Here is a 24,233-nt window from a genome sequence, read left to right on the forward strand (position 1 = left end):
AATCGACTATACTATGATGGTGGATGTCGAACCAGTAATCATGAAAGAAGCACTGAGTGGTTCTGATGAAGGGGAATGGCATGAGTCAATACTTGTAGAGATAAGACAGTGCAAGAAGAAGAAAGCATGGGAGGTGATGAAAAGAAAAGATGTTCCCACAGATGCAAACATCATGGGTATAAGGTTTGTCTACCAGATCAAACAAAACAAAACTGGTGAGCCTGAAAAGGCTAAGTCCTGTTTTGTAGCCCAAGGATTCTCTCAGATCTAAGGCATTGACTACTTCAACACCTATGCCCTGGTTGTTTGTCTTCCCACTCTCTGCATCCTACTCTCTATGGCCATCTCTCAGAATGCAATTATAGACCAAGCCGATATTAAAAATGCATACCTGCATGCTGACATCACCGAGGAAATCTATATCAAGTTTCCAAACAGATATGAAGAATTCTTCACAATCTCAGAACATTTCAAAGGTCAGAACATTTATGCTAAGCTGCGCAAATGTCTGTATGGCACAAAACAAGCAGGATGCAGCTGGTATCAGACCCTGAAGGCAATGATGATCTCTCTAGGATTCACTGTCAGCAATGCAGATGAGGTTGTTTTCTACCGGATCAAATCAGAGACTAAATATACCATTGTCACAGTTGCCACAGATGATTTCACCATCATTGCAGACTCCCAAAATGAATCAGATCAATTCAAACGAGAAATAGGCTCACATTTCGAGCTAGTTGATCTCGGACCCATACATTGGCTCTTGGGGATGCATATCACTTGGGACTGGGAAAGGCACACCATCAGCATTAGACAGCCAGCCTACATTGACCAGATCGCAAAACGATTTGGAGTTCAGAACATGGCACTATTTGTGACACCAATAGAAGTGAACCTTGATCTAAACCCAGATTCACCCTCCATATCCATGGAATCTGTTACGCCACATGAAAAAGCACTCTATCGTGAGCTGCTAGGGTCCCTCATGTATGTTGCAGTTGGATCCTGCCCTGAAATCAGCTATCTGGTATCAGCATTATCACAATTCGTGGAAGACTCATGTTCAACTCACCTAAAAGCAGGATTCCGAGTCCTCTGTTATCTCAAGAGTACGCGTGATCAACGGCTCATAATCAGTGGTCCTGGCATCAGTCCTAAGGGCTATCATGATGCAGCATATGCCAACCAGTCTAGATGAAAGTTTATGTCTGAATTTGTCCTATTCATGGGTCAAGGCACTGTTATGTGGACATCGAGAAAGCAACCAATTGTTACTGTCTCCACCAGTGAATCAGAATATGTTGGACTCACACCAGCATTGAAGAACATGATATGGCTTCACAAACTCCTCTCAGAGCTCTCCATATTCATTGCAAACCCTTCCATTTACCCAACAAACCCTACCATCCTCTTCTCTGATAGTCAAAATGCACTTTCTATTGCCAAGGATTCAGTATTCCATGAACGAATGAAACATATTGGAGTTTGGTACCATTTCATTCACCAAACCATTGAACAAGGCCACATCAAACTAATGTACTACCCAACTGATAATATGGTTGCCGACATCCTCACAAAACCATTGGCCCGTCCAAAATTCAAGAAGTTTACAGAGGCACTGGGCATCATGTAAGCGAACCGTTTATGTTTCGAGGGGAAGTGTTAGACGTAGAAATAGTATGATACGCACATGTTCACTTACCTATTTGATATTCCTTCCTTTTTTGGCATGTCACACCGTTCTGCACATCTCAGCTTTCAACCATAACACTGAGATGTGAGTACCTCCTATACATATCTATCCTTGACCGTATTTACTTATTACCTATGTAGTAACGTTACGACATTTTATCCTAGGTAAATAACACAGCTTTCAACCATAACGCTGAGATTAACGTTATGACGTTTTATCCTAGCGTTCGTTCCCTTCTGAAACTTTTTCCTCGTTCACCACGTCCGCGCTCCTACCTCGTTAACTCCAACAGAAGGACTCTTGCTTCCATAGAGCCTGGATTTTGGCTTCCGCATTGACCATCAATACAGTAGAGAGTCGAGACCGCATATGTTTTCATCGATCATTATCTACAAATACCATACAGCAATATTAAAAAAAAAACACACACAACAGCTTGGGCATCTACCCTGAACGACTCGACCTCTTTTCCGGAGCTGGTGAGCTTCTTTCTCAGGGACATCAGCGAGAATAAATATCGTCCTCCTCCAGCCACTATCAGCTTCAGAACTGACCGCTGATTTATCTAATTACGAGATTGACTGATATTTCTTGAACCTTACTTTATTCCCCACCGGTTCAAGAAAGTAAAGTTCAAGAGATATCAATTAATTGCTGACTAGGTTAATGAATGATCAGCGTGAGTCCTGAAAAGCAACTACAAGCCCGCGTGGGGGAGAGTGGGAAGAAGTCTAGGGAACCAATGGTTCTGTTGGGGATCCCAATGCAGGGTCTTGAGATCAAATGACGCGGCGTCTCGCATAGAGCAGGGCAGTCCTGCGAGGTTGTCGCAAGTCGTCACCAAGACTTGGAGAAACTGTCCAGAGTTGTCCATCAAATTCGTCAATAAGGGCAGCAAGGGTTGGCAAACCTTTGCTCGCTCGTCTCGCCACTCGCCAGCCCAATCATTACGAAAAGTCGGTTCAAGCAATTGGCTAATGAGAACGCGCGCGAAACCAAAGGACTCCGATGGGGAGTAAAATTTGTCCTGGAGAGGGGGTCAGAAGGATTTCAAACAAACAAACCCAGTTCATACCTCGGAGATTTCCTGCGTCGAGGGGAGAAATTTATACAACTGAGGATGTCCCACAGGGTGTGTGCAGACATCTTTGTATTGAGGGCGCCACGCCCACTTGTATCGACGAATAAAATTTGGCTTCATGCGTTGCCAGTCAAACGGTAGCAATGCTGCCATGACCTGAAAATGCAATAAGTTTATTGCGGTGCTGCAGAGGCTGAAGGTCCGCACGGAAAACATTGCTATACTCATTATCTGTATTGCTGTCAGGAACTGCTTCTGGAATCGAAGCTCCCCGTAGGCATTAGAATCTGTTGACGTTCATCAGACTGGACTTCATTCATACATAAGGCAGCTCACCCAGCGGAACAACAGGAAGGATCTCATCTAAGCAACAGAGATGTCGTTCGATGACCTGAGACGTGTACCAATACGCGAATGGTCTCTCCTCCTGAGAGTAGAGCTCCAGCTGGAAACCCGACAATATTATCTCTCTAATTGTCGAGAGCCTCCAGAGAAGAGCGGCATTAGGTAGCTGCTTCACGACATCATAAACAGGAGAAGTCTAATCAAAGCAGTGAGCAGAAGAATCTGGAAGACTTGTGGCCTTACGTCGTTAGAGAAATGACAGGCCAGGTTAACGAACAGATCATATAGAGCATGCCAGTCAAAAGTCAAGTTCATTAGCTGTCGTCTCCGCCGTGGCGCGTTCAACCAATTTCCGGTGATATGCGTGTTGAGGAGCTATGTCGTTCATTGAATTCGTGAGATAATAGATAGCAGAAGGACTTACTTTAGCTAAAGACCGTTCCATCTGAGACAGTGGCGGAGATGTAACATCCTTCCAGCCATCCTGAATAACCTTGACTATCCGTTCGTAATTTACCCCCAAGGTCTCAGTCAAGAAGGACTGAGTAAGCCAGGACAAGTTAAATCTATTGAGTACCAGCAGACCATCGTAAAAACAACTCTACGCAAGATGTAAGTGGGAATACAACCCTTATCCTAGATAACCTACCTGTATGCGAGAGCGTATATAGGCAGGATTCCGAATTAACTGCCACCGCCGCAAATTTCCTACAATCTTTAACAATACGTCATTTAGCGCCAAGACTGTTATATGAGAGTTAGCATTACCTCCCAGGTCGTTATATATTTGGTTAGAGATAGTGACAGCATCTCACGCCAGCCATCCAGAAGCTTTTCTAATGCATCCCAGGTTTGTGTCGTGGAAGGAACGTCGATTTCACGAATTGGTATGAATGTTGTGAGACGACGGGCTATGAATGGGTCGAAGGCCAAGTGCGCTGGAGAATCGTCTTGTGGCATAGGTGCAGGATGGGCCCGTACAATATCCAAGAGCTCATATGCTCGTTGTAGCAGGTCCATGAATGACCCGGGGTCGTCAAATATGTTGCAGTTCATGAGACGAAGAATAATCTGGGAAAAATGAGAACGCAGCAGGAGAAAATGAAAATGACCATCAACTTTTCGTAGGTCAAGGCGGACTCGTAACCCGTCTCTCCAAAGCGGCGGTACTAAGACAGTATTAACAAAGGTACCACCGCAGGTGAGCAAACACACTCTTCATTGTATGCAGTAGCCAGTTTGATGCCTCATCAAGCCTGGCCAGCACAGACTTGACGGGGTATCCTTCTAACAATGAGACGTCGCATTTATCCCCCTGCCAGTCCTCTATCTAGAAACGGACCTCAACAGCTGTAATTTAGATACCATGAATAAGAGTACTCACGTCCTGGAGAATCCCTCTATTGAGGCAATCCCATGAAAGACCACAACACTTCAGATAGCCAAAAATGAAGGTCCTAAGAACGATCGAGACTAGCTCCACTGGTCGTTCGGGGTCTCCAGCGAAAGGTAACTGGTAGGGGATCATATCCGGATCTATAGCGCCTAGCTCGTGGACATAAACGAAGGTGAAGACGGTATTGGAAAGAAGATTTCCCGCGTGCCATTCCATCTATAAAATGTTTATCAGTTGTTGTCCTTGCAGTAATCTCGCTGAAACACACCTCATAGGAAAACGACCTATCAATTATCCAACAAACTTCTTCCGGTAACAAGGGCATTAGAGGATCAAATGGTGGCCTTTGGTTCTTCTCTAGAATCATCCCGCTATCCAAACGAGGCTCACCAATCTAGGAAACGAGATAAAGATCAAGGTATCGTGAAGGACAGAAAGAACGTACCTCTAACGCGCTCATAGCATCCAGAAGTGAGAATCCGTCCATCATGACCAGGCTACCAGATTCCATCTCTTAAACGACAAGATAATCACTTTTGTCTGTAGAAACGCGACGTACTGCTACTCACCGGCTGCAGCATTGAGGAAGACATTCGTCACGTCCTGAAACGAGTCGCCGCCAGGCATGTCGGTGCCCTTAGGTCCCGAATCCATATCCATCGTTCAGATATCCGTCTAATTTGGAGACAGCGAGCTTCAGATAATCGATACCATGGCACTGGGAAAAAAATATAATGGGCGATGGTGGAAGTCACGGACATCTCGGTGGCTGTGTCTCTTGCCTCTAAAAATGCAGTCATCTCTCCTCAAACGGACAGTCCGTTCTTTCTTCTTGACTTGTCGCTGCAGGCACTTTTCCACGTCCCTTGGTGCTCATCATGACGTGAAAAGCCAAAATTGCGTTATCCTTTCCGGAATTCAACCGACAGGCGTGCCGCATGTATGTACTTCATGCCGGCTAGAACGAAGCTGCTAATGGCGGTTGCAGCTAGGCAATTATTTTGGAGCACTTGCGAACTGGGTGAAACTCCAACGGGAGGCGGGACCGGATGATGTCCTGCTCTACATGGTTGCTAGCTGGCATGCTTTGACTCTACCGCAAGACCCAGCACAACTCGCCAACGCCAGAAATGATACCCTGGCTGCTCTCTTGGCCATCGGATTAGACCCTAAACGCTCGATAATATTCCACCAGGACACGGTGCGTGACTATAATGTACCCTGGTCATTCCTACTAATTCCTCAGAATTATAGAACAGGGATCATGCTGAACTAGCCTGGATATTCAACTGCATATCATCTACAGGAATGTTGCGTCGAATGACAACTTGGAAGGTACATGTGCAGCAATGTCGGTCTTTAACAGAGCCTGATCGCCATGCAGTCACGACTAGCTACTTCACGTAACATGTCCGACGACGCTGATGTCGACGAGGGTTCGCTCAACGCCGGTTTATTCACCTACCCTGTCCTTCAAGCTGCCGATATCTTGGTGTACAAGTTAGTGCCCTTTACGCTATTCCTCTCACATGACCCTGACTACTATTATATTTCAGCTCTACTCACGTCCCAGTTGGCGATGACCAGACTCAACACGTAGAACTATGTCGAGATATCGCGGAACGATTCAATCATACTTTTTCGCCCGATTCCCCGTTATTCACTCTTCCTGCCCTTCTGAAAAGTCAGTTTTCTTCCTCCGTTGCTGTCACCCAAAACCAACATTTCTTTAGCATCTTCTAAACGAATACTGTCTCTTCGAGATCCTTCGTCCAAGATGTCAAAATCAGCTCCCGACGTATCGTCTCGCATCCTCCTCACCGATGACGCCTCGCAAATCGCGTCCAAGATTCGAGTTGCCGTGACAGACTCCATCCAAGGAATTACTTACGACCCTGTCAACCGACCGGGCACGGCCAACCTCTTGACTATTCTTGCAGCATGCACAAATGAGAACGTTGCCGATGTCGCCTTGCGATATCAAGACAAGAATCATGGCCATATCAAACGCGACCTTACAGAAGTAGTCGAGGAAACATTGAAAGGACCCAGGATAGAGTTTGGGAGATTGCGGAAGGATGCAGCATATCTTCGTGAAGTTGCTCTAGATGGTGCGGCCAGGTCTGCCGAGAGGTCAGAGGCTGTGATGAGGAAAGTTAGAGAGGCCATTGGATTGCCGTCTTTCATATAGCTTGAATGCATCCATCTACTTGTTGCTAGAGCTCATTGATTGCCCTGAAAAATCCTCCATTGTATGACGCATTGATCAATAGTACAGGACGGAGAGCCCTTCGAAATGCAAGGCTACTGGTGTTCCTTTTTGCCTCGGTCAGGAACTCACTGTGAAGTTAAACAAGTGATGGTTCCGGTTGTGCGGAAAAAGCCGGCGGCAGTGCAGATTAGTTGCCGTTGCTTCACTGGCACGTCGGCCAGAAAACACAAGTAAATACCGCTCCTTGCAGTGCACTTGAAATTCAAGAATCAGACGAATCCTCTTGCCTGACCCTTTCCTGCGCGTTATCCGTTATTTCACCGTTCTTTGTTCTTCATCGATGTCAGATGAGTACCCCAGCTTGTTCCGTGCGTTGTCGAATTCGGATATCATTCTTGCTACTGACGACGGTATTGTGTATGCATAGGCTCGGAACAAATGAGCCTGATGCAGCTCTTTGTACCCACTGAAGTAGCGCATGACACCGTCGCCGAGCTTGGAGAATTAGGAAATGTCCAATTCAAAGACGTGCGTGTACTACTGCTGAGTTGTATCTCGTGAAATTAACTTGTTGCAGTTGAATCCCAGCGTCAATCCCTTCCAACGCTCCTTTGTCGGAGAAATTCGCCGTATCGATGAAATGGCACGCCGAGTGCGATTTTTCTCCTCCCAGCTCGCAGCCGAGAAGGATGTCGTTCCTATTCGTCCTCTATACGACTCTGCGCCGTTGATCACCGTTGGTCCCCGTGCTGCTCAGACTCTTGACGAACTGGATGTAACCCTTTCTGAACACGAGTCAAGGCTCATCAAGATGAATGACAGCTACCGGACACTGAGTACACGGACCAGGGAGCTTGTTGAAGCTCGTCATGTATTGCGGGAGACTGCAGTGTTCTTTGAAAAGGTCAGACTCCATGCCATTTTTGTAGGAAATTGTTCAAACAGTGGTGTAGGCTCAAGTCCAGCAGAGTGACATCCGCACTTCCTTCGACGAAAGCTCAGCGCCTTTGCTTCAGCATGATGATCGCGAAAATCAGTTCTCGACTAGTTCCAACATCCCGTTCGACTTGGAGTAGGTCCAGACCAGCTTTATCACCGATGTTTTGCTTATTGTCGAGCTCAGGTTTGTCGCTGGCACACTTGATCGTGCACGGATTCCTACGTTTGAACGAGTTCTTTGGCGAGTACTACGTGGAAACCTTTACATGAACCACACCGATATCGTTGAACCTTTTGTGGATCCAGCAACTGGCGTTGAAACCCGCAAGAATGTGTTCATTATCTTTGCTCATGGTGATGCCTTGTTGGCCAAGATACGTAAAGTTGCCGAATCTATGGGTGCTACGCTGTATCCCATCGATGCCAATGCTGACAAACGCGAAGAGGCTCTCCACGAGGTCACCATGCGCCTAGAGGATCTTCAGACAGTTCTGTATAATACGGGTTCAAATCGTCGGAGCGAGCTTGTTAGAATTGGTGAAAGCCTGCGGAGCTGGCAGGATGTAGTCAAGAAGGAGAAGCTCATTTATGAGACGTTGAATCTGTTCAACTACGACGTCAGGAGAAAAACGCTCATTGCGGAGGGATGGGTTCCCACCAGGGATATCACTACTATACAGCTGGGGTTGAGGCATGCGACTGTAAGTTTTAGACCGTAGTGGCATGAATTGAAGCTAATTATAAATGTAAAGGAGGAGTCTGGCACCAGCGTCCCCCCCATCCTACATGAACTTCGTACCAGCAAGACACCACCGACATTCAATCGCACTAACAAGTTCACGGAGGGCTTCCAAACCATCATGGACAGCTATGGGATTGCGGCCTACCAAGAAGTCAATCCTGGACTGTTCGCTATTGTCACTTTCCCTTTCTTGTTTGCGGTCATGTTTGGCGATATCGGTCACGGCTTTATCATATTCTCTGCGGCGCTCTATATGATTCTGGCGGAGCGCAGGCTTAGCAAAGCAGACCTCGGCGAGGTATGTGCTAGCAATCTTCACTGTCCTCCCCTGACTGAGACATAACGATTGCAGATTTTCGGTCAATTCTTCTTGTAGGTGAATTTCAAATCGGCAAACTTCCTGTGTTGACTTTCTTCTTCAGCGGGCGCTACATCATCCTTCTGATGGGAATGTTCTCTATTTACACTGGCTTCATGTACAACGATATCTTTTCCAAGTCTCTTCATATCTGGCACTCGGGTTGGGACTTCCCAGATGGTGGGGAAGGTAAAGTTATCGGCATTTCCAATGGACATATGTATCCTTTCGGTCTCGATCCTGGCTGGCATGGTGCAGATAACGGTCTCGTATTCGTTAATTCATACAAGATGAAGATGTCTGTCGTTCTCGGTGTCATTCACGTTGGTCCTTCCTTGTTCATTAGAACTCGTTCTGAAGGAATATTTATAGATGACGTTCGCACTGTGCTTGCAGCTTCCGAACCATATCAAGTTCAAACGTCCGGTTGATATCTATGCCAACTTTGTACCTCAAATTATCTTCCTACTCTCCATCTTCGGTTACCTGGTCCTTTGTATCCTCTATAAATGGTCCAAGGACTGGAGCAAATCATCTCTGCCCCCGCCGTCGCTCCTGAACATGCTCATTAACATGTTTTTGTCCCCGGGTAACATCAAGCCAGGTACTCGGCTGTATCGTGGCCAGTCTGTTGTCCAGGTTATCCTGTTGCTCATGGCATTGGTGTGCGTCCCTTGGTTACTGATCACCAAACCATATTTGGCCTGGAAGGAAATGAAGAAGATACAGGGACAAGGATATATTGGCTTGAACCATGATGCGCCAAGAGATAGCTCCGATGATGTTTTGGAAGGGGAGGAAGAAGGTAATGGACGTGCTATTGCCGAAGATGCTGAAGAGGAGCATGTACGTTTCCCATCTTATTCAGTGAAGAGCTGAAACTGAAGGCGCCCTTCCATGCAGGAGCAGCATGACTTTGGTGAAGTCGTCATTCACCAAGTGATTCACACCATCGAGTTCTGTCTTGGTTGTATCTCGCACACTGCTTCATATCTGCGTCTGTGGGCATTGTCGCTTGCGCATGCGCAGTTGTCCGAGGTACTCTGGATGATGACAATCGAAGGATTTTTGAACCCGAGCGGCATCTTTGGTTGGATTGGTCTCATCATCATTACGGCTGTGTGGTTCTCCTTGACCGTCTTCATTCTGTGTATTATGGAGGTTGGTTGTGTTGCGCTGGAAGTACCTGATATGTGCTGATGTGCTGTACAGGGCCTGTCGGCGTTTCTCCATGCCCTTCGGTTGCATTGGGTCGAGGCGAATAGTAAGCACTTTGAAGGTGGAGGTTATGTTCGTGTTGATTTTTCATCCGCTTCTTCTGATTACTAATGGTACCGTTCAGGCGTTCACTCCTCTCAGTTTTGCGAGTGTCGAGTTTAAGGAATAGAGTGGTTCACTGAAGATGTTCTAACTCATACCCTTTACATAATACCTACTTTCAATCAAAAATGTGGTTGTCATCCTTCCAAGTTTTTCGATACTGCAGTCTATGTATATGAACGAAGCAGGAAAGGTTAGAAATGCGGATCCAAAGGATCCTCAGAATGCAGCGATCCAAAAATTGCTACAGGATCCGTGGCAATGTTTGGCATCCATGACGTCATCAAACAATGCTGAATTCAGTCGACGTGGAAGCTTAGTGGAACTGTAAAACAAACTTGAATCTTGGTCTATAGGTCATTTACTTGTCTTTGGTCCCGGACAACATGCTCTCGCTGTGCACCCTTCTCTCTCTTATCTTCTGTCTCTTCAGCCTTCTGGAGGCCAAGTCAAGCACTGGGAATTCAGTACTAGTCGTTCTTGATCCTGCTGCGCAGAGTCAGTTCTCAATATTCTTCGACGGCCTGAAAGGTGCGTGCTTTTGAGGTGGGAATGACTTCATTATCTGAAATCCAAGCAGATTCAGGATATGAACTTACTTTCCGTGGCCCAAAGGATGACGCGCCTCTTCTAATTGAGGATGACATTGCATCCTTCGCCCATGCCATCGTCTTTGCTTCCGACACCAAAAGTACGTGTCAATATCATTGGGATTCAATGCAAACTTATCTGTTCTAGACTTTGCAAAGGACATCACACCTCAAAATCTCGTTCGGTTACTCTCACTGAACACCAACCTTTTGATCGCGCTTTCGCCAAAACAAACCATGCTTTCGTCGCTCGCGGCAGAGTTTTCTCTGATCCTTCCACCTCCTGGAACTCCCCTTATCTCTTACTTCCCCGAGAGGGATGAACGCGCCAATGTCATTCCCATCTCGGTGCCTGCAGGTTCACCTCTGCTCACTCCCAATACACCACCTGTATGGTTCTCTGGTGTCCCATTTGTGCTCGGAAATAACCCACTCATTGTTCCCATCTTGAATGCCCCGGAAGAAAGCTTTGCTGCAGACTCTGACAGTTCCACCGATACATTGGCTGACGCCGCCGAGAAGGGTGGTGAAGGTTTGTGGGCAGGCAGCCAGCTCGGTGTCGTTTCTGGTTTCCAGGCGCTGAGCGGCGCGCGTGTGACTTGGGTTGGTGGTGTGGATCTGTTCAGCGACGAGTTTGCGAATAAGGAAATATCCAAGTATGTCTACCCCTTCTCATTTTTCGCTTCGTGGTTCTCATCTATTGAAGGGGCGTAAAATCTGGTAATAAACAGTTTGCGCGTGACGTAGCTGCTTGGACTTTCCAAGAGTCTTTGGTACTGCGCCTCGAAGATGCTGACCATCATATCGTGAATAGTACGATTTCCAAAGAACAATATACCATCAACGATCATATCCTCTACCGTGCGGCCATTTCTCGATTTAACCCGAAGGATGATGTATGGGAGCCGTACTCCGATATCAAGGATATGCAACTCGAATTTACCATGTTGGACCCGCATATCCGTATTGCTCTACCACCTGTAGCGGGGCAACCGGGCGTTTACTCTACAGAATTCCGTGCGCCTGACCGACACGGCGTGTTCAAATTTGTAATCAACTACAAGCGCAAAGGGTAGGTGTTTCATTTTGACTGGAATTGTGGCGGCGTTTAATATCTGTTGCTGGAATAGGTGGTCGCACCTCCATCACTCCATCACTGTAGCTGTCGTGCCGCCACGGCACGATGGATACCCTCGGTTCCTCAGTGCAGCTTGGCCATACTACGCTGGTGCCATAAGCACGAGTGTTGGGTTCTTCTTGTTCTCTGCAATGTGGCTCGCTGGTGATGTACGCCAGTTGAAGAAAAGTAAATCCCACAAGACAGAATAGATGGTACGGACAATGTATTTTAATTGCGTGCGAATTGGGCTGCCTTTCTTCCGTGTAAAGAATCCACGGTGGAAGGTCTTCGCAAAAAAATGTTGGCGCCACATGTCATACTACACGGGCTATGCACAGCGACATCAGATGTCGTTGCGACATTTCAGCAAACAAAATTTTTCTGAACAAGTTGTGGTCGTGTGTAAGAGCGTAAAGTTTTAGACTTCCAGCAGAAACTGTACGTCTAGGACTCTCAGGACTCTGATCCAGCTCAAGTCGGACTCGTAAGCCATCATATCTGACCAGGCTACGGGATATTTCCATTGCCGATGTCAAGCCTTGACGTGCTAACGACTGGCGCGTCGACGCGTCTCGCCGTCCCGGCTACTGTCACCTTGTGTTTCTATGACTCAGTTGAAGCCGACAGTTGTTTGTGCGTTCATCAACCTTTACCAACGCGTCCGCTATACTGCCAGCTCTCTTCCAATGGCTGCTGTACCTCCAGTTCTTCACGGTTCGGGTATGAACCTCGAAGTGTTCAAATGCCTCGAGGCCTGGTGGGCATCAAAAGACAAAGATGGGCACAACGTGTCTATCGGTGATTTTGGGCGACTCACGGTATGGCGCATATTTCTTCTCTACGGCCGAACTCTATAGTTCTCTATAATAGGTCGCCTACGGTCTCCAGATGAACGACCTGAAATCTATCAGAGCAAGTAACATGCGCCTTAACTCAATGATCGACAGTTTGAAAGTGGAATCAAAACTGTTAAAGGAGCGAAACGAAACTTTGCAAGAGAACATTAACGAGGCTGAACTGACTGAAAAGAAAACGAGAAAGGAAGTTTTAGCGCTGGAAAAAGATAGAAAAGATTTCGTGGAACGAATGGCTGCTATGGAGAAGAGAACGACGACCCTATCAAAACAGGTACGCTTGTAATGTATGCCCTGACAAGCACTTGACCACTATTACAAGATTGATACCTTCCGAGTCCAGGCAAAGGCACTTGCGGCGCAAGCTCAACAACGTCGTCTAGAAATCGTGTCTGTGGCTTTCGGGAAAACATCTTTCGTTGAAGAATTCTTTGTTCCAACTCGCCTCGTATTCGACGAACCTACACAAATGATGGCTAAACTGCCCTCTGTATGTGTTTGCCCATGACGTTTTATTCGTAAATTGACCTCATATCATCCAGGAACTCAGACAGTCTCTGAGGTAAGAACCATCTTGATCTCACCTAACAATTAGAGCGCTCAGTAATTTTGCAGTATATATTTCCTTCCTTGCCCCCCTCGATCCATGCCTCTCCACATCCCCAAGATAGCTCAGGCAGGGTACTGGTTTCATCCTCCCATTATCACACCCGAAGGAAGTCCAGTGGAACTGGTTGTAGAGGCAAAATCTCACGAGGTACGTGTGGCTCAAGACAACTCTGATGTATGGAAATTTCTAAGCCTCTTTATATAGTGGCTATATTTGGGTCAATACCTTTGTGCCCCCTTCGATGGCGAGGACATGAAGCTTTCCGAATGGATCGAATTAGATCCTCTGGTACGCTTCCCTAGAATTTCAGACGCCGGTTCACTGATTGATAGACGAAATGCAAGACTAAAAATGCCTATTGTGCTGCCGTCAGTAGGACTCTGAAGGAGAAACACGATCAAGAAGTCTCCTGCGTCGACATACAACAGCAGCTGGATTCAGGGGAGTACGCTCCTCCTTGTTATAGCTTACAATGCGTTGGATACGACTTGGCATTACAAGGAGCTTTGATTAAAGCGTCGGCTTCGCCCTGCCTCAAGGGCACACATCCGTCAGTATCAGAAGTGTCCCAGTCAGCAAAGTTCTATGCACCAGTCTCGCTGGCGGTGGAAAGTTATCATTCTCGCTTGAGCCCTCCCGTACCGTCCGCGACCCTGGACCCAAAAGCTAGCGCAGGACAGAGACATCCCGCAGCGCTTCTCTCTACGAAAAAGTGTTGTCATCCGGATGACGAAGTGAGTGCGACGAAGAAGGCACGAGTGGACGGTAGGGAGGTTGAAGGTTCACAATAGAGACTTAGGTTTCCACGGCTGGTTGGACTTTCTGAGACTGGTTGCCTTGGATGCTTTATGGCCATAATCTGTATCATGATCGTGACAAATCTGTACTTCGGGGAAACTGTAAAAGGGTGGATCATACTGTGAAAAAGGAAAGAATATCGAGATTTCTTGCGTATGCGTAAATGGCATATATGTTTGCTTACGCTTATTTGAAAAAGTCGTCTAACTGGTGCACACCTTCCATGATTTGACAGTCCAATTACATTAGTACAAAATTAACAACGATGAGCAAAAGACGTAGAATGTCAGCGTAGCTGGTTAATTAATAAATTCTGCGTTGTAAGTTGTTGACAACCAACTGAAATGAAATGAACTTACATCGCTCCGGAGGATAACGGGATCATTCTAGCCTTGGAACACCTGGTTCCCAAAAGGCGGATACTTTTAAGCTCCTTCTAATGACACCTCGATGGCAGGCTTGGCTGCTTTCTTCGACTTGGGCTTTTGCGCGCTCGGACAAGTACCCGCCAAACTAAGCGTGCATTCTCCACATTTTGGGCGGACAGGTAAACAAACCATCTTGTAGATGTCTCAGCGCTTATATGGGAACAAATTGGATGCATACTTACCTGTCCAAAGCCGACGAGTAGATGGTTGATCTCGGGGTGTAGCTCTGTCGGAAGCCAGGATTGGAGATTTAGTCTAATAGCCGAGTTAACATTCATAAGTCATTATAAAAAACGGCCAGAGGGAGACTAACCGCGTCCCTTCTGGGTTTTTGGTCGGAGGTTTATGCCAACCTAGACGGTTTGATATTCGATGGACGTGTACATCAACGCCGATACCATGATTACTGGGCAGAAATCCTAAGTTCGGTCTCATTGGAATGGAAGAGAAAGAAGTACAGGTTCCACGCTCTTTGAAGTGCCAGAAAGGCCATCTTGGGACCGACTCCAGGTAGAGAGCATAGGTCATCGACAGTTTTCGGGACGTCTGAATCAAACTCGTCTCGGAGTCGTATTGCTGTCTGTTTGATATACCTGAGCAGCAATTAGTAAATTATATATCATGGTGTGGGATCAAGACAAAACACACTGCGTCTTCCGCCTCCAAAATCCCACCTTGGCAATAGCTTCTGCGACACTGCTCTCCTCCGCGTCGATGATACCTTGCACGGATATACTGCCGCCTAGTGCAGCACGCAGTCGCTTGACTGCAGCATCGGTGACTTCATCCTTCGTTTGCGATGAAAGCATGAGCGACACAAGAGTAGCAAGGCGCTGATTCTAGTAGCTGTTACTGAGCGCGCGTACTGGCAGGATTAGGAGGCAACTCACTCGCGGTTCTGTTTCCTTCAACTGCGCGCTATCGCAACCCATGCTATCCACTGGGGCCACAATATTGGAGCGCATAGCCTTTATCGCATCGTAGACTTCCCTCCATCTTTCTGGGGCTGGATGGGGCGTCGCCAATGACTGTGGTATCGGTCGGGGTTTCTTCGGCGATGACGAGGCCAACCTTTTCGCCTTTTCGCGCTTGGGCGTGGATCCATTCGCGCATTCCTCAATGTCCTGTATAGTGTCTTCGACTTTGGCGCGTTTCGACCGTCGAGTAGATTCCTGGTCGCTGGTCGACTGTTCCTCCAGCTTCACAAGGGTTACCGAGGTATTGTAGGGACTAGCCCGCTCGACAAGCCTCGCTGATTGGCGTAGAGTTCTTTTCAAGGCAGACATAGATATTCAAGCAAAGAGAGTCCCAGACAGTGGTGGCAAGAAAATACAGATTACAGGACACGTGCACATGTGCGTCCATGTACTACATTGGCAGGCTCTTGAATTTTTTAAAGTTCAGAGCGTAATTACCATTACGATCTCTCCAACGCCATATCCCAAAAACTTTTTTCTAGTTTTGTACACTTCCGCCACACTTCACACCAATCTTCATACCTAGTCGATGAAGGCGGGTCAGCCACAGCGCACGCCTCGATAGTTTCTGTGCGTAGCAATGTCAACACACAACAAAACCTGTTGTACTGCCGCCAACTTACCCATTCCCGCTTTAACCGCTTTCTGATATTCAATACCAGAATAGTCCTCTATCCAATGGAGGTATGGATTCCCCTCGAGCTTTACCCAAGAATCTGGCTTGGCTGCCTCCTTCATGATCCAAAGCCCAACTTCTCCGTATCCCAGGAGACATGCAAGTAAAGACATCAGGAGCTTTATCGCGTCGCCTATAACATGTCATCAGATTAATCGAGGATAATAAACTGAATAGCACCATACCCTGCAGCCCGATATCCAGCAAATAACCTCCGTAGGCCATCGTCGCTGCTGATTCTTCCGTTGCTTCCAATTCATCCGCGGTGATACCAAAACGAGAACAGAACTCAGTGTGAGTTCCGATCTCGTGCAAAATGCTGAGGATTGTCGTTGCTGCAGACCTTATGGCGGGAAAAGTTGTCGACTTCGCGGCAAGAAGCCTGAGCAAAGTAAGCTACCAACCTAGACATCAAAGCGTAAACTCACCCATAGGCGCGAGCGTAATATTTGAGATAGAGATAGTCTTGTCTGTAAGATGTAGTTCGTTGAATGAACAGGGATGAGAGTCAGATGAACACACTTGACGAAATGCACAAAAGATTCTCGCGCCAGGATGCCTTGCGCAAGCTGTTTGACGAAATCATGTTCCACGTAGTCCTTCCATATACCAGGATTCTCTTGGATGAGAAGCTTGGTGAATGGATGCGGATTACTGGGACTAGGCCTAGATAACGACATATCTTTAGTGAGAAGAAATATCTTTCCTGAAAATAAAGTACCTGGGGATTAATATCTTGCTGATGGAATGAAGGTGATTGAGTGGACCATGACCCTTCCCAAAGGGCACAGCGTTTTCGATGCCCATGTGAGTATACGAGGCACCGGCTTTTGTAGCCTCCAGAACTATAAGGTAGTTGAGTATCGAATATAACCGTCGTGGACAGAGACACTCACGAGACAGACCCTGTGCCAAACCACACGCAATGGCTGCACTTAACGTACACCCAGTCCCATGTGTGCTTGTAGATTTGATTCTCGGCCTCGCTAAAATAGCAACAGCACCACTCCTTTCATAGAGCATATCGACGACGAGTTCCACTCCGGAAATGTCCCTCCCTATCTTCAGAATCTCCATGTTCTCACCAAAAAGGCCATCCCGAACAACACTGATCTCAGGGTACGCAGAAGACACTCGGTCTACATCTTCGAGGGTAGCCGTTATATGGCCCCCTTTGAGCAAAATTGCTTGGGGACCCGGAATAATCTGGGTGAAGAAATCCTTGCAAGCCTGATACATATCCTCTAAGGTGCTGATGCAGGGATAGGCTCCTGGTCTTCCGTGAGCTAACAATAACTCGGCCTCGGATTTGTTCGGCGTGATCAGCGTAGCGAGCGGGAAGAGCTCCTTGATCATGACATCTATCGCATCCGGATTCAAGAGGGAATGTCCTGAAGTCGAGACGCAGACCGGGTCACACACAAACGGAGGAATATTACCACTACCGTACTGCTTCTTCAATGTGTGAACAACAGCCTTGGTTATCTCTGCATCGAAGAGCATCCCAGTCTTTAGCGCGTCCATCTCGATATCCTCAAGTACAGACAAAATCTTTTATTATGACTCAGTCACTTGCAAAGCTTTTCCATAATTTAGCGCTCACCTGCCGAACAACGAACAGCGGCGGGGAAGGGAAAATATCCTGCACGCCTACTGTGTTTTCTGCGACCAAAGCCGTAATTGCGCTGGCTCCATAGCACCCATTTGCAGTGAATGTCTTAAGATCCGCCTTGAGAGTAGTAAATAAATGGTCAGTTGCAATCAGCGCTCCATTAGCGCGGTCCTACTTGAATACCAGCTCCACCGCTACAGTCAGAGCCTGCGATAGTCAGTACTGCTCGCTGCTGCATCATGGTTCGAATCAAGATGAGCGACTCAATGTTCCGCTCGGCAAGGCAGAAAGTGCGCATCGGCTATGCGGACCGCGGCGGGGAAGTATTGCCTTTTCGGTGGGCATGATATTTTTTTTTTCAAAGTTACAGTCATGGTATCGTCAGCGTCCTCTGCCTCTTCTTCGCCTACGCCTGAGCCAGCACCGAAGAAAGCGGCTAAGAAATCTATCAAAGACAAAGGGAAAAGCAAGGCCCGTGTTGACGAACACGGGAAGAACGAGGGCACTGATCCCAACTGGGCATACGAACCACCAGAAGGAGCCGTCCTGCAAGAGAATCCAGACAGCGGGGAATTTGATTGGGACTCTTTAAATGATGACGGGGAACTGGAATTATGGCTTATACGCGTCCCAGAGAACGTGCGCCATCTCAGAACATGTTCACGCCCTTCCTAAATCTGACCTTTTTCTTGTATTAGTTGAAGACCAAATATCTAGAGAACGTCACTATTGAAATGCCGCGGGGTTCTTTGAGCGCAAATATAGGCAGAGTGTCCCGCAAATCCCATTCTTACGATATTTGGAATGTTGGCAACGACGATGACAGGCCTGTCGGTGGGGACGAAGTTTGTGACCTGGAATGTCTTCTTCCCCGGAAAAGTAAAAAAGACGATATGTATATTGGTACGGCGTTTTTGTTAGTATTGGTACATGTCAAGTTAAGTTGGTGTACAGCTCCCCGGTCCATAGCGCGTCGTTTGGTAATTTCAGAACAATCTGCAGTACCTATGACGCCAGAAAACCAACCGAGTGAACCATACAAAAATCCACCTCGCCCATCATACCCGAAGGAACTGCTGAAACACTCCTTCAAACCATATGGCTCCAGCTCGAAACAGCCTCCTGCTGATGACGCGATGGTGCTCGACGAACAAGAGGTGCAGGAAGCGGCGAAGCAAGCAAAGGGTAAAAAACGAAAGGATGATGGTACAGGAGAGACGAAGAAAGCGAAAAAATCAAAGAAATAATCGTCACCTTGTTGCGTACGAATGCCATCATACTAAGACAAATCGGTGACCATGAATGTGAATTATACACCGCGTTTCCGCTTATCGCTACGCTGTGTGAGGTCTACAAAATAGTTAACTTCGTATACGATTAGGTCCTAAGAACAAATGCGCGTTCTTACACATAGGTCCATCTGATGTAACTGGAATTTGATGAATAGTGACACTATCTGCTCCATTGAAAGCAGTAGTCAGATGTCTCTGGTAGTATATCGGTTAGTACACGCGCCTGTCATGGTTTTTCTGATCAGTCTCCGCGCGAAAGCTGGGTTCGACTCCCAGCCAGAGAGTACGGGATATTTGGTGGTTTTTATTTTCTGACTTTCCAATAATGAAGTTACAACTTAGGCTTAGTAGATTCTAGAAGCTAGCCATGTATTCCTGGCCAATTGTCCCTGGCCCACCCCAAAAGCCCAAGTAGTTGAGAGTGTTAAAAAAGTTACAGCGCACTTGCAGTGAAATAATAAGATATAATGAGTAACGGAAAGCAACCTCGCACCGCGAAAGAGAAGAAACCAGTGTCATCCAACATCCATAGCATCCCCAGCCTTCCCTTTACCTTTAATATTACTAGTCCGCGTTGTCTCCGTCGGGTTATTCGCCAACGCAGCCCGAACCTCCTCCTCGACACCCTCATAGATACTCGTCTTCGGTACCCCCCAAATCCTCCCAGGATGCTCCTCCTGCTTCTTCTCAAACACCTTCCCCACGGTATCCACCCACTGCCTCCTCGTATCGACCAACTGCTTCAGCTGCTTCGCTACCACCAAATGATTTTTCTCATCCGGTCCCAATCCCAGGGCTGCAGGACAAGGCGGTAGCGCCATAGGGTTCGTCTCATCAATCGACTTCTTCTTCTTCTTCCCCAACTTGGGCATATCCTTGCCCTGCAGCTTGCTGTACATGTTACTGATGTTCTTGTCTATCGACTCGCGCAGCTCAACATATTCTTGGTATCCCAAGCGATCGCGCGCGATGTCTACTAAACGGGCCTTGCGTGCTTTGTTCGTAGCTACCACGGTACGGAGCTCACGCTGAGCGTGTCGTAGGGCAGTAGCTATGGGATCATCAACCTTCTCGGTATAATCCGGCTGGGATGGCTGTCAGTAGATCGCAGGAGGACAGCGTCCATACTCACAATCTCGTTGAGTAGACCATGATATCGCATCGTATCACGTATTCGCGTCTCAAGGTCAGAAACGCTCAATTTCTCCTTTCGTGCAGCAGCAGCTCCACTCCCTCCTGGTCTCCCTTCCATCGCATCCTCGGCAGCCTTCACTCCCTTCCATTCGTTGTTCTCCATAGGCAACAACGCACTAATCACTCGCTCAGTCAGCAACCCATGCCCCTTCTCTTCTACAAGACACTCTGTCTCCATCAGTGTCGACGGATCCCACTTTGGCACAGGCGGTTGGAAGATTTCTGGTAATGCATCCTGATCGGCAGGCGGCAGAAGTCCGATGTCCTGCTCCTCCCAGACAGTGGTATAATGTCGCCCTAACTTGGGCATGACGTACGGCTCGACCTCATCTCCAGTATGCTCGAGAAATCCAATGTCCTCTTCTCGTATGTTCCGTATCCATGGTTCAATGTAGGTGTAGAATGTGGTGGTCAAAGTTTGCGGCGGTTGCTTTAGTTTACTAAAATCATCCGTTACATCAGTAGGTGTACTGGGTCCTGGTATAGGAGGCGGTGGTATCGGAGGTCGTTGAGGTAACAAAGCGTTTGGTTGAGGTACAGTGAAATCGGGGCCCGTTTGGGGCTAAAAAAATCAACGAGAGATCAACCATGAACACTCTGAATTACCTTGCTGGGGACAGAAGGAACAGATTTCTGAGCTTTCGGTGGAGGAGGAGGATGGTTAAGTACGGGTGGCGTGCCCTTTCGAGGTCGCTGGGAAGCTGATAACGGGAAGTCAGCGTATGAAGATACATAGAGGACAGTGGCATACATGATTCAAGATCACTTTCATCGTATTCCCGCTTCCTTTTCTTCTTCTTCTTGTTCTCGTCGAGGGTGCTAAGCATTAATCATAAGATAATCCAAACGACGAAGACCAGTGAAAGAGCCACCTTCGAGGGTCCAAAGAAGACCGTGAGGAAGATGGACCGGCTTGTAATGGAAGAGAGGGTAGTCTGGGCTTCCCCGAAAGTGATGATGATAATCTAGATTCGTCCGCGTCGGGAAGAGGAGTGACTACAAAGCGCCATTCCAAGGAAAGATTCGCAAATGTGGCGCATAGCGACCGGTGAAATTCGCATGAGGAAACCCATGAGATATACATGTCGAAATGTATAGAGCACCAGTTATTGTAGCAGCAAAGATAGATATTGAAGAGGGTTATAAATAGAATAGAGCAACAAGTGAGAATATGGGAACGCGAAGGGTCGAAAAACACGTACAGTCGCGTTCTCGCTTGACTTTCTCAATGGATTTGGCCTTTCCTTTCTCAATCTCCTTCATACGGCGCATAGATTCCTCGATAGTCCGCATGTCGTCGCTCGCCTTTTTGCTTCGCTCGATGAGCTTTTGACGCAATATTTTGAGCTCAGACTCAAGGCCCTTAAGATCATCGGTTGGAGGTACCGCATCTGAGGGACTCTTGAGCAATAAAGAGCGTAACGGAGGCGGCGAAGCATAAGGAGTAAGCTTGGAGTACATCTCGGCGTCACGGCGCCCCCCGCGAGGTCGGTAGTGCCACTAAGGCAGAAAATAGCCCTGAATCCAAATAAATGGTTCCCAGATGTCGTTGAGCGAACCAAAGGGTCGCTACGGAGAACGCGAGGAGTGGTGATTCAAGTACAAGTTCAAGGTGGGAACAGGTTTTCGGATCACGCGTCTGATTACTTCAGAGTTCCCACGGCCCTTTGTCTCTGAACCTCTAAAATTATTTAAAGTATGGCGCCTCCCAAGGATGACGACGACATCGAGCTCGCCAGACTCCCGAAAGACGGTGACAAGCAAGACTATGGCCGTGACGAAGAGGAGGAGAATGAGTCCGACAATGAACGTGACGATGAGGGCAGTAGAGCTTTGTTGGGCGGTCATTCGCCGCGAACGGGGCCCATGAGCGGGCCTAGAGTCCAGCTATGGCCACAAATAAAGAACATTGTCATCGAGGTTCGTCGCGCTCTTGTTTTCATAAAGCCATCCTCAATAATTGCAGGGCGCTCCGACATTACTGTTCACGACCATCGGCTTGCTTTTCACAGGAGAATTGCTAGACCAAGTCTCCGTTCGTCACATTTATCCTTTGGCCATTCACGCAATTCAATACTGGCCTTGACAGCGGTGGAAAGCCATGGTGGAGGTCGACCAACTCATAATGATCATCCCTGTCGTGCTCAACCTCAAAGGGAACCTTGAAATGAATCTCTCAGCTCGACTGGGCACCGCTGCAAACATGGGCGAACTTGATGACCAGTCTGTGCGACGGAAAATGATTATTGGGAACCTTTCTCTTCTACAGGTTCAGGCCACGGTGGTTTCCTTCGTAGCCGCTTGTGTGTCCCTACTGTTGGGTCTGATCGTACCCCGGACGACCGCCGAAGCCTCAGCCTCATCAGAGGCAGTGAGTGCCTTTTTGCTACGTACCAGGCGTCTACGACCAACATTGCCTCCAGTGACCGACCGAAAATCCGGGCTACCAGTGTTGGTAACGTGTCATCACCAATGTTTGACTTCTCTGATGCCTATGATTAGATTTATCATGGTTGCTTCTACAGCCATGTCCGCCGCCTGTCTATCTAGCATCATCCTTGGTTCGTTCATGTGCGGACTCATTGTGTTATGCCGACATTATGGGCGCGATCCTGGTGGGTACTTTCCTCCGCTGTATATGCATGTGAGGTCATCCGTGGTCTGCACTTCTGGCTCGTTGCTTTTCTTTTGAAAAATAAGATGATGTCCATCTCTTCATGATACTTGATTTACCGTGCTAATGCATTTGCAGATAACATCGCTCCTCCAGTGGCTTCCTGTCTTGGAGACCTAGTTACTCTGGTCCTTATAGGAGGAGTGTCCACGCTTCTCATTCGTTTCCTCCACACACCCGTACCCTTGATAATATGTGTCATAGTCGTGCTTTCCGCGATCTCATGCGGCGTGTCGACGCGCCGAAATTCCCACGTCCGAGACCTCATAGGTCAAGGCTGGTCACCTCTCTTTGGGGCCATGATCATCAGCAGTGCGACAGGCATTGTCCTGGACCTCTTTGTGAGTAGGTACGAAGGCTTTGCTCTCCTTGCCGTCGTTATCAGTGGTAAGTTTGCACTCTTTCGCTTTAGCCCAAGCCCTCATAATTGCGGTTTCTTAGGTTTACCCGGTAGCGTGGGTTCAATCTTTGTCTCCAGACTATCAACAGCCCTGCATGCGGCGGCTGCATCAATTACTCCCAGCATCTTTGCAAACCGGCCGTCGGAACCCAGTGCTAGAATGGTTATGATCACACTCATACTCGTCACGATTCCTGTGGAAATCATCTTTCTATCTATCCTTAGATTACTGGGTTGGCTTACCCTCCCATTCGTCTTTGTCGCGTTCTCGGTGGTATTCTTCTGCTGCGCTGTACGTTCTTGTTTTCAACGTGTGCTACGTCCATATCTCATCCCCCCTGAATATAGGTCACAGCGTCGCTCTTCATAGCTAGAGCTCTGACCAACTTTCTGTGGTCAAAAAAACTTGATCCAGACATGTATGCACTACCCATCCATTCCGCTCTGATGGATTTGATAGGCCAGTTACTTCTGGTCGTCTGTTTCGAGATTGTATCGCTATTAGGCGTGCACGTTCGTTCCAAGGTACCATCGGCAGATTAAATTTTCTATCAGAATGGGCCAGTCTTCGGCCTTAGACAAATGTGCTTGTAGATTTAATCATATATCACTAGTAGGGACTCGTGATATAATTCAAGATCTCAATGGGAATGAAGAGAACAAGCTTGAATTCTTCAGGGCGCAGTATGTCGGTACTAAGCTCTTTGGATTCGTGGACTAACTAAACATGCACTGGTTTAGGGGAAGGGTGAGGGAAGTTGGAAGGAAAGAGAACAGCGTGGGCATGGTGGTAGTGGGGACAGAGAGAAAGAGAAGAATAACCATCTTTGCTATAGTACTTCCATTGCTCATACATGATAGACACGCAATTCTTAAGTTCTGTTTTGCAAAAATTCCAGGCCGAATATCTTCAATCAGATTT

General features: G+C 47.5%; 10 protein-coding genes and 1 non-coding gene across 11 annotated transcripts; 7 read left to right on the plus strand and 4 right to left on the minus strand.

Moving 5' to 3' along the window:
* Window positions 1–2,047: 2,047 nt before the first annotated feature.
* On the minus strand, window positions 2,048–5,271 carry BT62DRAFT_959328 (uncharacterized protein). Its single transcript, XM_043188503.1, has 15 exons — window positions 5,085–5,271; window positions 4,961–5,028; window positions 4,784–4,909; window positions 4,504–4,731; window positions 4,335–4,449; window positions 4,239–4,288; window positions 3,888–4,190; window positions 3,769–3,834; window positions 3,544–3,720; window positions 3,363–3,494; window positions 3,111–3,315; window positions 2,982–3,061; window positions 2,769–2,930; window positions 2,604–2,720; window positions 2,048–2,549 (listed from the first exon to the last, which is right to left on the minus strand). The coding sequence occupies exons 1-15, from the start codon at window positions 5,173–5,175 to the stop codon at window positions 2,391–2,393; spliced, it is 2,079 nt and encodes a 692-aa protein (XP_043046581.1). The 5' UTR covers window positions 5,176–5,271; the 3' UTR covers window positions 2,048–2,390.
* Window positions 5,272–5,285: 14 nt separating this feature from the next.
* On the plus strand, window positions 5,286–6,805 carry BT62DRAFT_1070766 (tryptophanyl-tRNA synthetase). Its single transcript, XM_043178690.1, has 6 exons — window positions 5,286–5,455; window positions 5,504–5,716; window positions 5,770–5,850; window positions 5,900–6,015; window positions 6,072–6,199; window positions 6,249–6,805. Exons 1-6 carry the CDS (start codon window positions 5,306–5,308, stop codon window positions 6,704–6,706), a joined length of 1,146 nt encoding a protein of 381 aa, XP_043046582.1. The 5' UTR covers window positions 5,286–5,305; the 3' UTR covers window positions 6,707–6,805.
* Window positions 6,806–6,957: 152 nt separating this feature from the next.
* Window positions 6,958–10,254, plus strand: BT62DRAFT_925623 (V0/A0 complex, 116-kDa subunit of ATPase). The gene is made up of 12 exons (XM_043184855.1): window positions 6,958–7,095; window positions 7,155–7,255; window positions 7,305–7,631; window positions 7,681–7,799; window positions 7,851–8,367; window positions 8,419–8,706; window positions 8,761–8,780; window positions 8,831–9,089; window positions 9,139–9,612; window positions 9,670–9,927; window positions 9,979–10,056; window positions 10,109–10,254. Exons 1-12 carry the CDS (start codon window positions 7,068–7,070, stop codon window positions 10,151–10,153), a joined length of 2,514 nt encoding a protein of 837 aa, XP_043046583.1. The 5' UTR covers window positions 6,958–7,067; the 3' UTR covers window positions 10,154–10,254.
* A 124-nt stretch (window positions 10,255–10,378) lies between these two features.
* BT62DRAFT_940409 (oligosaccharyl transferase beta subunit) lies at window positions 10,379–12,212 on the plus strand. Its single transcript, XM_043187751.1, has 5 exons — window positions 10,379–10,617; window positions 10,667–10,777; window positions 10,825–11,332; window positions 11,383–11,748; window positions 11,807–12,212. The coding sequence occupies exons 1-5, from the start codon at window positions 10,473–10,475 to the stop codon at window positions 12,003–12,005; spliced, it is 1,329 nt and encodes a 442-aa protein (XP_043046584.1). The 5' UTR covers window positions 10,379–10,472; the 3' UTR covers window positions 12,006–12,212.
* BT62DRAFT_46101 (uncharacterized protein) lies at window positions 12,179–14,226 on the plus strand. Its single transcript, XM_043180990.1, has 8 exons — window positions 12,179–12,234; window positions 12,286–12,614; window positions 12,667–12,924; window positions 12,973–13,140; window positions 13,193–13,212; window positions 13,266–13,407; window positions 13,465–13,548; window positions 13,605–14,226. Exons 2-8 carry the CDS (start codon window positions 12,402–12,404, stop codon window positions 14,049–14,051), a joined length of 1,332 nt encoding a protein of 443 aa, XP_043046585.1. The 5' UTR covers window positions 12,179–12,234; window positions 12,286–12,401; the 3' UTR covers window positions 14,052–14,226.
* A 53-nt stretch (window positions 14,227–14,279) lies between these two features.
* BT62DRAFT_46159 (DNA glycosylase) lies at window positions 14,280–16,115 on the minus strand. Its single transcript, XM_043180992.1, has 8 exons — window positions 16,087–16,115; window positions 15,377–16,031; window positions 15,135–15,325; window positions 14,945–15,079; window positions 14,800–14,892; window positions 14,669–14,741; window positions 14,418–14,618; window positions 14,280–14,353 (listed from the first exon to the last, which is right to left on the minus strand). The coding sequence occupies exons 2-7, from the start codon at window positions 15,770–15,772 to the stop codon at window positions 14,484–14,486; spliced, it is 1,023 nt and encodes a 340-aa protein (XP_043046586.1). The 5' UTR covers window positions 15,773–16,031; window positions 16,087–16,115; the 3' UTR covers window positions 14,280–14,353; window positions 14,418–14,483.
* BT62DRAFT_880196 (uncharacterized protein) lies at window positions 15,904–17,989 on the minus strand (the record flags this gene model as incomplete). Its single annotated transcript, XM_043182617.1, has 9 exons — window positions 15,904–16,031; window positions 16,087–16,272; window positions 16,325–16,521; window positions 16,568–16,609; window positions 16,662–16,805; window positions 16,861–16,984; window positions 17,036–17,690; window positions 17,743–17,868; window positions 17,927–17,989. 9 exons carry the CDS (start codon window positions 17,987–17,989, stop codon window positions 15,904–15,906), a joined length of 1,665 nt encoding a protein of 554 aa, XP_043046587.1.
* Window positions 17,990–18,102: 113 nt separating this feature from the next.
* Window positions 18,103–19,080, plus strand: BT62DRAFT_990051 (uncharacterized protein). Its single transcript, XM_043190197.1, has 3 exons — window positions 18,103–18,390; window positions 18,450–18,654; window positions 18,706–19,080. The coding sequence occupies exons 1-3, from the start codon at window positions 18,124–18,126 to the stop codon at window positions 18,996–18,998; spliced, it is 765 nt and encodes a 254-aa protein (XP_043046588.1). The 5' UTR covers window positions 18,103–18,123; the 3' UTR covers window positions 18,999–19,080.
* Window positions 19,081–19,235: 155 nt separating this feature from the next.
* Window positions 19,236–19,327, plus strand: BT62DRAFT_t3. The gene has a single exon. It is a non-coding gene; the product is annotated as a tRNA-Asp (tRNA).
* A 4-nt stretch (window positions 19,328–19,331) lies between these two features.
* On the minus strand, window positions 19,332–21,848 carry BT62DRAFT_925628 (uncharacterized protein). The gene is made up of 6 exons (XM_043184856.1): window positions 21,440–21,848; window positions 21,110–21,233; window positions 20,989–21,056; window positions 20,844–20,938; window positions 20,176–20,799; window positions 19,332–20,128 (listed from the first exon to the last, which is right to left on the minus strand). The coding sequence occupies exons 1-6, from the start codon at window positions 21,696–21,698 to the stop codon at window positions 19,559–19,561; spliced, it is 1,740 nt and encodes a 579-aa protein (XP_043046589.1). The 5' UTR covers window positions 21,699–21,848; the 3' UTR covers window positions 19,332–19,558.
* A 49-nt stretch (window positions 21,849–21,897) lies between these two features.
* On the plus strand, window positions 21,898–24,155 carry BT62DRAFT_925629 (uncharacterized protein). The gene is made up of 8 exons (XM_043184857.1): window positions 21,898–22,157; window positions 22,204–22,272; window positions 22,327–22,688; window positions 22,740–22,852; window positions 22,990–23,298; window positions 23,353–23,603; window positions 23,660–23,995; window positions 24,053–24,155. Exons 1-7 carry the CDS (start codon window positions 21,936–21,938, stop codon window positions 23,852–23,854), a joined length of 1,521 nt encoding a protein of 506 aa, XP_043046590.1. The 5' UTR covers window positions 21,898–21,935; the 3' UTR covers window positions 23,855–23,995; window positions 24,053–24,155.
* Window positions 24,156–24,233: the final 78 nt, after the last annotated feature.

This window comes from Guyanagaster necrorhizus, assembly GCF_019112545.1.
Source record: "Guyanagaster necrorhizus MCA 3950 unplaced genomic scaffold BT62scaffold_1, whole genome shotgun sequence".
Lineage (NCBI taxonomy): Eukaryota > Fungi > Basidiomycota > Agaricomycetes > Agaricales > Physalacriaceae > Guyanagaster > Guyanagaster necrorhizus.